General features: G+C 36.9%; 1 protein-coding gene across 3 annotated transcripts; it reads left to right on the top strand.

The window, feature by feature from the left end:
• Positions 1 to 2,324: 2,324 nt before the first annotated feature.
• Positions 2,325 to 12,055, top strand: LOC115445765 (integrator complex subunit 8). 3 transcript variants are annotated; one of them, XM_037444459.1, is made up of 10 exons: positions 2,325 to 2,343; positions 5,229 to 5,347; positions 5,461 to 5,670; positions 6,770 to 6,867; positions 7,080 to 7,210; positions 7,958 to 9,554; positions 9,659 to 9,821; positions 10,572 to 10,920; positions 11,085 to 11,328; positions 11,556 to 12,055. In XM_037444459.1, exons 1-10 carry the CDS (start codon positions 2,333 to 2,335, stop codon positions 11,793 to 11,795), a joined length of 3,162 nt encoding a protein of 1,053 aa, XP_037300356.1. In that variant the 5' UTR covers positions 2,325 to 2,332; the 3' UTR covers positions 11,796 to 12,055. The 3 variants fall into 3 exon arrangements, with proteins under 3 accessions (XP_037300356.1, XP_037300355.1, XP_037300357.1); XM_037444458.1 differs by having other exon boundaries at positions 11,085 to 11,340; XM_037444460.1 differs by lacking the exon at positions 2,325 to 2,343 and adding an exon at positions 4,987 to 5,083 and having other exon boundaries at positions 11,085 to 11,340.
• The last annotated feature ends 3 nt before the right edge of the window (positions 12,056 to 12,058 follow it).

The following is a 12,058-nucleotide window of genomic DNA, read 5'->3' as shown; positions in this document are numbered from 1 at the left end:
CAAAAGATTCTAATAGTGTAAAAAAGTAAATGATAGAAAGTTGTCAAGTACCAAATCTTAGATTGAGAGTATTACGTAGGCAAACCGACATATTAACTTTAAAATTAATATCCTGCGAAAATAGTTTGACGTGGTTATGAATTTAAAATATTTTATGACAGGTAGGCGATTGATTTTTTTACATACCTAGTTCGATACAAACACCGTTAAATACTCTAACAAAAAATGTAGGTGCGTAGGTAATTTAGAATTGGATAGATACATGACTTGCTAGTAAGCTATTTACCTTATTTACCAGTAACTCTTGTGTACATTGTAGAGTCGACGTAGATATGTATGATCTTACTCTTTGGAATTTAAGTATCAATTATTTCGTTTTATGGTATTCTGAGCAAATAGGTATATGTCATAACTCTTAACTCGTCATTGCGTTGATACTAAATATAGATATGACTAAGAAGATAAAATGTACCTAGGTATATTACTTTAATAATCAAGGTACAATTTATGAAGATTGCTAATTGTCATAGTAACAATAATGAAGACCAATTTTTTATGGAAGGACTTAGTCCACCGGGTAAACAGACACCTATCGTCCACCGAGAACTATATTTTATTTTAATTCCGAAAATTTTCTCTAACTTTTAAATCAATCCTCGGTCCTAAATTTAGCAATTTTTGTTTAGATCCCAGTCAAACCGATTTGAGGTAATTAAATTTTTAAGTGCATCATAAAATGCAAGACTAAGAAATTCTTAGGCTGGATTAGCCTAGGTACTTCTTAGCCCGGAAAAGTGGACGGTTAAAAGACATACATAAGCGAGGTGACGAATAAAGAAGGTTAAATCAAGGTACTTACCAGAAAAATATTCCCAGAATAAACGCTACTACATGTGTTAGTGTAGTTTTTCTGTAAGTGGCTTTAGTCATAACATCTTCCTGGCAGAACGGACACCGCATGCCCACCGGCTCCGATCCCACTTGTAACAAGTCCATCTCTATACATACTGTATTCTCAGCACTCTGGCCTATCTGCTGGTATGAATTGGAATCCACTGTAATTAAATAGAATTAATGTATGAATCGATATTAAACTTATTCATTATTTTGTATTATATAGTCTAGGTACCTACATACTTATATGCGGTATATAATTTAACGCAATATTATGAAATATATAAACCAATATCTAAAAAACCTTTAGTTTCTTTCATCATAAAGCATATTTACTGCCTTAATTGCCTATTCGGAACTTCACCAACCAAGATGTACAATACTTCAAAACCTCTTATTGAAACTGCCCTTATACCGAGAATATAATCATTAGATTCATGCCTTAAACAACTCTATAGACAGATATCATCATCATCATCTCAGCCACAGGAAGTCCACTGCTGTACATAGGCCTCCCCCAAGGATCTCCACATCGACCTGTTGGAAGCGGTCTGCATCCAGCGACTTCCTGCGACCTTAGCCAGGTCGTCCGTCCACCTTGTATCATACGAGAGATCTCCGCAGTAGGTACTTCGTCGGTCATCGTTGTACGCCCCTCTACCTACTCTGTCTACGACGGATACCAATGTCTAGAAAATTTCAACTAATAGAATTTGATCGTCTTGCAATGTTTTCATTCAATTAAAAATGTATAAATAAAATCTATTACACTTAAACCTAGCAGCTAGTTCTTAAATTAAAGGCTACTTAATTTTTATTATTTATTTCACTTTTATGTAGACAATTAATAAATCTTGTTACGAGTAGGTATTATGTTTTATGATGTAAAACAAATGAAAATCTCTGATTATAAAAATATGCCGCACTCCTTATTTACATTAATTTAAATATATAATTGTACTTACTTACTTGTATGTATGAAAACACAATTCTTAACAATAAGTTAAAATAACGATGTTATCACGAAGGTGTCACCCACAAAGTATCACTCACAAATAAATCATTATTCTCATTACAAAGACGCGCTCAGATATTTTTGGAGTACCTAAGTATAACTTATAACGTAATTTTATAGAGGTAAGTATAAATCTAGATTCTTATTATCTCAACAAGTATTCACTTAGATATATTTAATTCAGAATATAAATCAAAAGGCCCGCAGGAAATTAAACACTGAAAGTAGTATAAAGAATTAGTTAGGAGCTACGATAACAATGAAGCACCGCCAATATCTATTGGTTATCGTTGAGATAACGCCTGTAGTAATATGGATCAAATAGGTCATAATAATACTTTATGTGTAAAGAAAACATCATACATTCAGGTGCACATGTACTTTATACCTACTACAGAATTCACAAACAATAGGACACCTTGAATGATACCTAGGTAAGGCAAGCCTTGAATTAACATTATGTAAGTATAATAATTTTTAACGTCATGTTAGTAAACATATAAGTACATGCATGTATAATCTATACTATTATATAAAGCTGAAGAGTTTGTTTGTTTGAACGCGCTAATCTCAGGAACTACCGGTCCAAACCGAAAAATTCTTTTTGCGTTGGATAGCCCTTTGTTCGTGGAGTGCTATAGGCTGTATGTCATAACGCTATACCCAATAGGAGCGGAGCAGTAATGGCTAATCTCAGGAACTACCGGTCCAAACTGAAAAAATCTTTTTGCGTTGGATAGCCCTTTGTTCGTGAAGTGCTATAGGCTATATATCATCACGCTATACCCAATAGGAGCGGAGCAGTAATGGCTAATCTCAGGAACTACCGGTCCAAACTGAAAAATTCTTTTTGCGTTGGATAGCTCTTTGTTCGTGGAGTGCTATATGCTATATATCATCACGCTATACTCAATAGTAGCAGAGCAGTAATGGCTAATCTCAGGAACTACCGGTCCAAACTGAAAAATTCTTTTTGCGTTGGATAGCTCTTTGTTCGTGGAGTGCTATAGGCTATATATCATCACGCTATGACCAATAGGAGCGGAGCAGTAATGGCTAATCTCAGGAACTACCGGTTTCAACTGAAAAATTCGTTTTGTGTTGGATAGGCCTTTATTTGTGGACCGCTATAGGCTATATATCATCACGCTATGACCAATAGGAGCGGAGCAGTAATGGCTAATCTCAGGAACTACCGGTTTGAACTGAAAAAATCTTTTTGTGTTGGATATCCTTTTGTTCCTGGAGTGCTATAGTCTATATATCATCACGCTATGACCAATAGGAGCGGAGCAGTAATGAAACATGTTGCAAAAACGGAGAAAATTATTAGTTTTGAGAGCTTCCGTTGCCTGCGCGCGTAAACGGTTAAAGTTATGCAACAATCATGTATGACGGGATTCTTCCACTTAAAAAGTTCTAAAAAATATATTATAAAGCAAAGTCCCCCGCTGCATCTGTCTGAACGTGTTAAACTCAAAAACTACCCAACGTATTAAGATGAAATTTGGTATGGAGACAGTTCGAGACCCTGGGAAGAACATAGGCTCCCGGGAAACTACTACTTTTATAACGGAAAACTTTAGCCTGAAAAACTTTATAACGCGGGCGGAGCCGCGGGCAAAAGCTAGTAATATAATAAATATGGTAGGTACAAACAGAAATAAGTGTAAGTCTCTCACAACTATGTAACAAATTCAGAATTCTACGTGTTTAAACGGTTATAAACCTATGCATGAATTATGGTATACTCATAGTATGCTCCGTTAGGATGGACGTCCCTGTCACTATTTGACATACTTAGTGATATGTATTGACGAGCCTCACGCCTTATTAAGTTAGCACTATGAGCCCGTCATCTGTAGGTGCTATCTGAGGTGCCACCCAATAGACAAGTGAGATATATTCTCAGTGACATTCGAGGGTCAGATTACGGATCGCGAAGATTCTATAAAGTAGACCTACGTAATTTTTTTTATAGCTTTGTTACTAGCGTATTAAACTTAGGCACATATTTTATCTTACATAGAAGCACCATAGTTTTTTAAAAAGTACAGATACCCCAGTCTTGATAGAGGCTAGACGCCTTGAGAGCCTGAAATATATTATAAGTACTTGAATCAAAGAGTTTGATAGTGTTGTATACCTACCTGCTATACATACGATAATAGCACTTAAAGTTTGCAAGAATTATTAAATTTTCAATAAAATACATCTTATTACTACGTGATCAAAAAATATTGTTTTATCCTGTTGTAAATAATAATAGAACAGCATACACTGTAACCATATTCTACTATAGACCTTTATCACCGTCTTTCGCGTTAATATATTCATTGGTTATTTTATATAGGTACGTAAGAAAAATGCATTTTTATTTTCATACAGGTACCGGTTTGATATTCAAATATAGATCGATTTGATAATATGAACCGTTTTTAAATCACAGCTCAATTTCTAAAAGTGAAGCATCTATACGAAAATAACAAAATGATTATTTCGCGATAATTATATAAAAATATTTTAAATATAATTTTTAAAATGAAAGCAGTTATTATACCATTAACTTTTCGACACCTTAGTCTATCCTTTGGCCATGAAGGCCACGCGTTTGTAGTGCATTCATGGCTGAGATCTAGAACTAGGGGTGAGTATGGGGAGTAAATATTTAACAAAATATAAGTAATCAACATTTGTAAACATAAAAAAATTGTATGAAATTTGTTTTTTGAATATCCTTAAGTAAAATGTGAATTGGATCAATAAAGGGCTATAATGAACAATCCATCAGAAATATGTGTGATATACGATAATTTAATATTACTTTGCCATACTCGGATTAAAAAAAACTATTATTTGACATTGTCAAATCGGTTAAATCGCCTGCGTATATACTATTACAAAGTCCTATATTATTTTTTCCTTATGTTTCAATAATGAGATAAAAAAAAATCACGTTGAAAACATTTGAAACGACAATAATTTATGGTTACTCCTTTATTTATCTTTCGCTATCATTTAAAGTTTTCACTGAAAATTCTTAAAATCATGTGATATATATAATTCAAGTTACACATCTAATATAGCATAGAACCTTGTAATAGTAAACCTGCAAAATGTCAAACGTGACAGTCAAAAACTCAAAAGATAACCAAAAATCAAAACAAGCTGAATGTAATTTATATTCACAGACTACTTAGAAGAATTGTCATTTTTATAGTGAATGCATGACGTTTTAATGCCTTAGCAGTGGAATATTTGTTATTGTGTCTAGTATTGAGTATTATGTTGTAAAAAGTATTGAATATTCTGTCAACAGAATGGATGTTGACTTGTTACGACCGGGCACAGTGCCCATATCTCCGGACACTATACTGTGGTTCGAATTCCTCTTAGACCCTAATCTTTTAAAGAACCACATCAGCAAACCAAACTCAGGTAAATTTCCCATATTTATATATACTTTAATTCTTATTTGTTTGTTTACATTCAGTTGAACATATTTTAATTACTTACCAAATGATTATGAAATACGTCTTCATTGATTACAGAACCGTCAGCATGTGAACTGATAGAAGAGTTCTTATCGGTGGATGCAAAGAATGCTAACTCAAAGCCGTCAAGTGAGAGGTTAATGGATGTGGACGCTCCTCCAAGTCCACCTTCAGCAACTACTCCAGCACCTGTGCAGTATTCGCGCAAACAACTGGCATTAAAGATACTTGCACTTAAAGTAGCTGCCACTCTCAACTGGAATTTGGGTATGAAGCAATATTGCATAGTTTACAATGTTAATGACAGAATGTATGTAATATATAAGTATATATAAATTGTTGACACTGATATACACTTTTTCTTATGCAAGATTTATATTATCAGTATAAATCAAAAAGGTTGAATCTCCATTGACATAAAATTTACAGTTCCTAAAGTAAATGAATAATTTTGAAAATATTTCTATGGTAGTTTGTTACTCCTACTTCATGCATGGGTAAAGATGGTGTTATAATTTATGGTGTTTAGTTTGACTCTCTAGGTGGAGTACTTGTACTGTATATGTAATTGTTTTCCCACCTCAAAAATTATTCAGTTGCATCTCAGACTGAAATTTGGGGGTGTGCTACCCCTGTGTCCCCAGAAAGCAAGTAAACCCATTGGTCCTTCGAGTGAATTCTCTCTGGTCATGTCAGATTGCTATCTCATCAGACTATGAGAGTAAATTATATGTAGGTTGAAAGGGACACTACTGTGTTCTATTAATTTCTATAAAAATAATTTCAACCAAAATGGCATTATAAACTGTGGCCACGGCATGACAATGCAGATGCGGACTGTGAGTGCTCATACTTTCCATAGAATCCATACTTTGATAAAAGTAGTGAAACATCAATCTTATTTTTATCAAATAATACAACCAATATAGAAGAGTGGGTGAAATATCAGTTTGTAATTGTTTAAAATCAACAATAATAAAAGAGATAAAGGATAGGTATTTCAGTAATGTGATCTTAAAAGATATTTTAAGATCACATTATTGAAATAAATTTAAAAAGTTATTTTTTTAAATGTCCCGTCAACAAAATTTAATTGGATTGCTAATGTGTCTGGTGTAATGGAAAGCCCTATGGAAAACAACTGAGACCTGTACCACAAATGCAGACTGCAGCTAATGATGGCTACGCTCACACTTCTAACCTTTATATACTAAGATAAAAATCTCACTGTTTAATTTTTTGAAAATAAAAAGTAATCTATGTCTGTTCTTATAAAAGCTTACTGTAAATCAAAATTACGATATAAGTTAAATCAAAAAGTGGACTTTGCCTTAACACTAATTATTTAAATATTTTCATTTGACAGATATATTAGAATCTAAACTACCACCACATATCCAACAACACCTTATGCAAGACTTTGTATACATGGCAACAGACACAATGTTCACTGTACCTCCACAGGTAATATTTTTTTTTTATTTTATATTTCAAGTCTTATGCCTTTTTTGTTTTTTAAATAAATGATCTATGACAATCAGGCGCATTGTAATTTTCTATAACTGGCAATTTTTATACCTGGTTCAATCCTTTCACTGTTTACTCCTCACAAACACATTCATATAACTTAATCAAATTATTATTTTAATGTAATAATTCATCAATTGTGCTTCTAGGATATTTCATCGGAATTGTTACAACAGCCACAAATACAATTTGCACTAATACTCTATCACAGATGGGTTTTAAGATTCCCTGTGAAAGCTTCCCTGAGTGCAAAATCAACTAAGATGTCTTTTATTCATATGTAAGTATTATGTAATAATAGTATTCGAAAGTATCTTTTTTAAATGGATACGGCAAAGTGACCCCACTACAACAGATGGTAACCAGAGGAAGGTTCAGATAGAATACTAACTGATGAGAGATGCCTGTTACAAACGGGGTATATACAGGGTGATGTTGGAATTCGACTCACTTTTGTGAACTACTACAGACATTGGTCATCAGCAAGTCCTATTCTAAATACAGGGTCCACGTTGGTAATATCATGTTACATAGCATTATTCAATTACTTTAATTGTTTGTACCCAAAATTAACAGTTTTGAAGGTCATGTTCTGCTTTGAGTAACCAATATTATAGCTTTGAGTAACATGTTAAATGTTTTATTATCATTTTATCAATGACTTTCAAAAAAAAGCCTTTTGAAATACAGATAAACACCAACGAAAATCATTACGACGCTTGAAAGGCAATTGTATATAAGCGACAATCACAAAAATGTAGAGCAGAGTAATGTAAAGTTTTAATTTTAATAAGAAAATCTATACTTTTACTTTATATAAATATAGTATAATGATTTTAAAATTGTCCGAAGCTACAAAACCTAGAACAAACAACGATTCCAAATACTTATATGACTAATTTTCGGTACATTTGTCGCTTAGATAATATAGGATTGTCTTTTAAGTGTCGCTTATTTTAACATGTTTTACAATTTTGCAACATTAGATAATTTTTTATTTATAAATTAACCACAACTATATTTTTAGTCCAGGAATGCAAGCAGAGGGTGGATATTCTCCCATGAGTCAAAACTTTGAAAAAATCTTACGAATGTGCGAAAGTTCTCGAACACAGAGCATAAGGTTCTTAGATGAAATATTATCGATGTACGAATCATCATCTAGGGCACAAAAGACACAAAAAATAAAAATACCTGTCATGGAGGCATTCGTTCATCTCACGGAGGATTCCGATGACATGAACCATGACTGGGATGCTGGTGACATTGTCATAAGTCACTATGAACTTGCCATGCAAATTCACTTTGATCTGTGTTATAATTACTTCTTCTATGGTCAACATGATATGGCTAAAAAGCACATCCTTGGCTGCAGAGAAAATTTGAACTTATTGGAAAGGGAAATATCATTCTATGGCTATGGACCACATAAAAATATGCCCTGGGATAAATTGTACTATGCTAGCATGACGAAAGATGATATTTTGGGATACATAAGAGCATTGAATTTGGGACATGATGTGTTAAATGAAAAACCATCGTTATTGCAAAAACTTCAAGAGTCTGTTGCTAATCATTATGCAGGAATTATAGCAGTTTTGCAAGCAGATAATCTCTCGCGTGAAATCCCTATGGTGCATAGACAAGTGGTCGAATTAGATATACAGGGCTCTGCATCCAGTGGAGCATTCACTGTGGCCCGAGATCTTCTAAATCGGGTTTCAGCTTTAAACGCAGTACGGTATGCGCTTGAAGGAGGCATACCATCCACTCACCCAGATATTCTTAAGAAGTTTAAAACAGTGGGTATCAAATTCTTTGATCTCTTGTTTTGGGCGCTTGCGCCAGTTTTAGTATCAGAACTGTCAGAGGAAGACTGGAAAAATCTAAGAATGTTCTTCCTACACCTAGCGACATCACAGTGCCGACTGCCTATTGAAAGGATTGACGAATATTTAAAAAAGCATGTTGGTGAATCTTCTGAGAGTATGAGTATAAGAAAAAAGTTGATCAGTGATAAACAACTGACCATAATTTTAAATGATCCCATCAATGCTGATGATGAAAATATGGATCTTCCTCGGGAGCTACTCACAGACGACTGGGAAACACCAGACTTCGAATTCAAATCAGTACCAGAGTTAGAGATGGGAAAGCTAAAGAAACGGCTTATCGAAGCGTCCACGGCCGACGACGTACGCATGTGCCTGCTGAAACTGGCTATGATGTCGCCATCAGCTCCTTTATGGAAATTAAGCCCGTCGTGGAAGCCTGCCGGTATGTTAGGAAATGCCCTCGTGGCATTGCCCAGAGGATTTCTGCAAGATTTTGGACACGTTATATCCGGAGCGGCGCGGTCGCGGGCAGAAGCAGGACAAGCGCGTGCGGCCTTGTCTCTCTTAACGGTATTAGAGAGCGAAGCTCGCAACCAACTCGGCGGAGGGAACGACCCAGTGCTGTACCGGCTGTGCCGACAACTGTCGTGGGAAGTGTTATTTTTGCAAGTTAATGTGATGTTGAGCGAGTGGCCCAACCACCGACTAAACTTGGCTGCTTTAGCGAACAAGTGCAAGACTTGCATCGCCGCTGCCAGCTCTGGTGATGGCATCATTCCGCGACCACAGGTACACCACTTTAGTTGCGATAATTATAGTTTTAAATGTACTATGTAATAAGTGTTGAATATGTGATTAATTATATTAAAATCTATTACAAATATTTATTGCAGGTAGTAGAAGCATGTTGGAATTGTTTGTTGAACGCACGCGAATGGGAAGGTGTGAGCGTCACCACTGGGCCGGGAGAACTTGCTGCCGCTCTTTGTATAGCGTGTCACGAGTTACAGCGACTGAAGACCACAAGAAAATTTCCACGACCACTTTGGGATTATGGTATAGTTCTATTTTATTTATAACTAGCTTTTGCCCGCGGCTCCGCCCGCGTTATAAAGTTTTTCAGGCTAAAGTTTTCCGTTATAAAAGTAGTAGTTTCCCGGGAGCCTATGTTCTTCCCAGGGTCTAACACTGTTTCCATACCAAATTTCATCTTAATACGTTGGGTAGTTTTTGAGTTTAACATGTTCAGGCAGACAGATGCAGCGGGGGGCTTTGTTTTATAATATATTTTTTAGAACTTTTTAAGAGGAACAATCCCGTCATACATCATTGTTGCATAACTTTAACCGTTTACGCAGCGCACGCAACGGAAGCTCTCAAAACTAATATATTGTTCCCGTTTTGCAACATGTTTCATTACTGCTCCGTTCCTATTGGTCATAGCGTGATGATATATAACTTAGAGCACTCCACAAACAAAGGGCTATTCAACACAAAAAGATTTTTAAGTTCGAATCGGTAGTTCCTGAGATTAGCCATAACTGCTCCGCTCCCATTGGGTATAGCGTGATGATATATAGCCTATAACACTCCACGAACAAAGGGCTATCCAACGCAAAAAGATTTTTTCAGTTTGGACCGGTAGTTCCTGAGATTAGCGCGTTCAAACAAACAAACAAACTCTTCAGCTTTATATAATAGTATAGATATATACTTTATTCAAACTGCACCACCCTTCGCGATAAAAAATGTAGATTCCATTCTGAGCTCCCATACTCAATTACAGAGATATTATTTTTTTTACAGCTCTCTCGGTGTACAGCAACGGATCAAGTGGTCCTGTAAAGAGAAATGCTAGCGGCACCCCGTCATACTCGCGCGACATCCCCAACGCGGCGGCCGAAGCACGAAATGCATTCAACGCATTCCTAGCCACGCTACGGGAGCCGCTCGCCATCAGCGTAATGATGTCCCTCCTCGCCAGAATACACAATTTGATCATAGACGACAACTCACTGGAACTCGTCGTCGAATACACTAACCTTTGGCCCTCTAATATATCCAATATAAATAATTATCACGTCAAATTCGTACTGGAGTCTCTGACGGATCTGCTCGACAGGAGTTTGAAGTTGTATCCCTACAATACTTCTTGGTAAATGTTAACATTTATTTGAACAAACGGGTAATAATAAAATAATTGTTACACATCGGTCGATATAGCGGATTTTGAAAAATTTTAATTGTACACACAATTTTTTGTTCACTTAGCATGAGCCAAAACAGTCTATTTCACTGCGAGCTTGTTTAAAAACTAAGGTTGCGTCTATACGGCGACGTGGAGATGGCGGGCGGGCGCTGGTCGGCGGCGCTGCGGCGCTACCTGTGCGGGCTGGCCACGGGCTCGCTGCACTTCAGCAAGCGCAGCGCGGAGGAGGGCGGCGTGGCGCGGCGCGCGGCGCGCTGCTGCCTCGCGCTCGGCGCGCCCACGCAGGCCGCCGCGCTGTGCCAGCTGCCCGACGAGCCCGACTACACCACCGCATTCAAGTGCTTCGCTGAAAAGGTCGCCACCACTGTGCGTTCGCACGCAATTGCCATTCTATCTAACTCGCATTTTATAACATCTAGGTGATTTTTAAATTTCATGGAGCACTTTTAGCTAGTAAAATGATGACTCACATGTTTTAAATATTCAAAACAATATTTATTTTTATCGTGAAACAATAACGCAAAGTTTCCGGATATAATTCTAAAAGTATTTTTTATGTGAAATATAACAATGATTTCCAGACGGGCAACGCGGCGGACGCCATGGACGGGTACTACGGGTGCCTGTGGGACGGCACGCTGCTGGAGGTGGCGGTGGCGCTACACGCGCGGCGCGGGGAGGGAGGGCGGCGACAGCGCGCCATCAAGGCGGCCGGCGCGCTCGAGCTCAACGCCAACAACAGCGACGACATACAGAGGGAAGCCGCGGCCATACGACGAGCCAGGCTGCTCAGGGCCCTCACCAACCAATACGTTACTTAGTGCACACACTAAGCCTAATGTTATACGAATGCACTCGGCTCAGACAAATATTATGTAACAACACTCGCCTATCGTAATGAATATGTACGCTGGCATGTGGCATATGGCATAATCTGTGACATCGAAGTATACGCCAAACACTCTTGTACCAGTACCATCCAACATGGGAATTTTGATCGTTTCAAATTAACAAAATAAGTTAAATCGTGGATAAGTTAAAAGACAATATTTCAATAAAAACTTAACAACTTGTGACTAAACTG

Source organism: Manduca sexta, chromosome 28 (assembly GCF_014839805.1).
Source record: "Manduca sexta isolate Smith_Timp_Sample1 chromosome 28, JHU_Msex_v1.0, whole genome shotgun sequence".
NCBI lineage: Eukaryota > Metazoa > Arthropoda > Insecta > Lepidoptera > Sphingidae > Manduca > Manduca sexta.
Note: the sequence above shows the minus strand (reverse complement) of the source record. Positions and strands in the feature narration are given on the sequence as shown.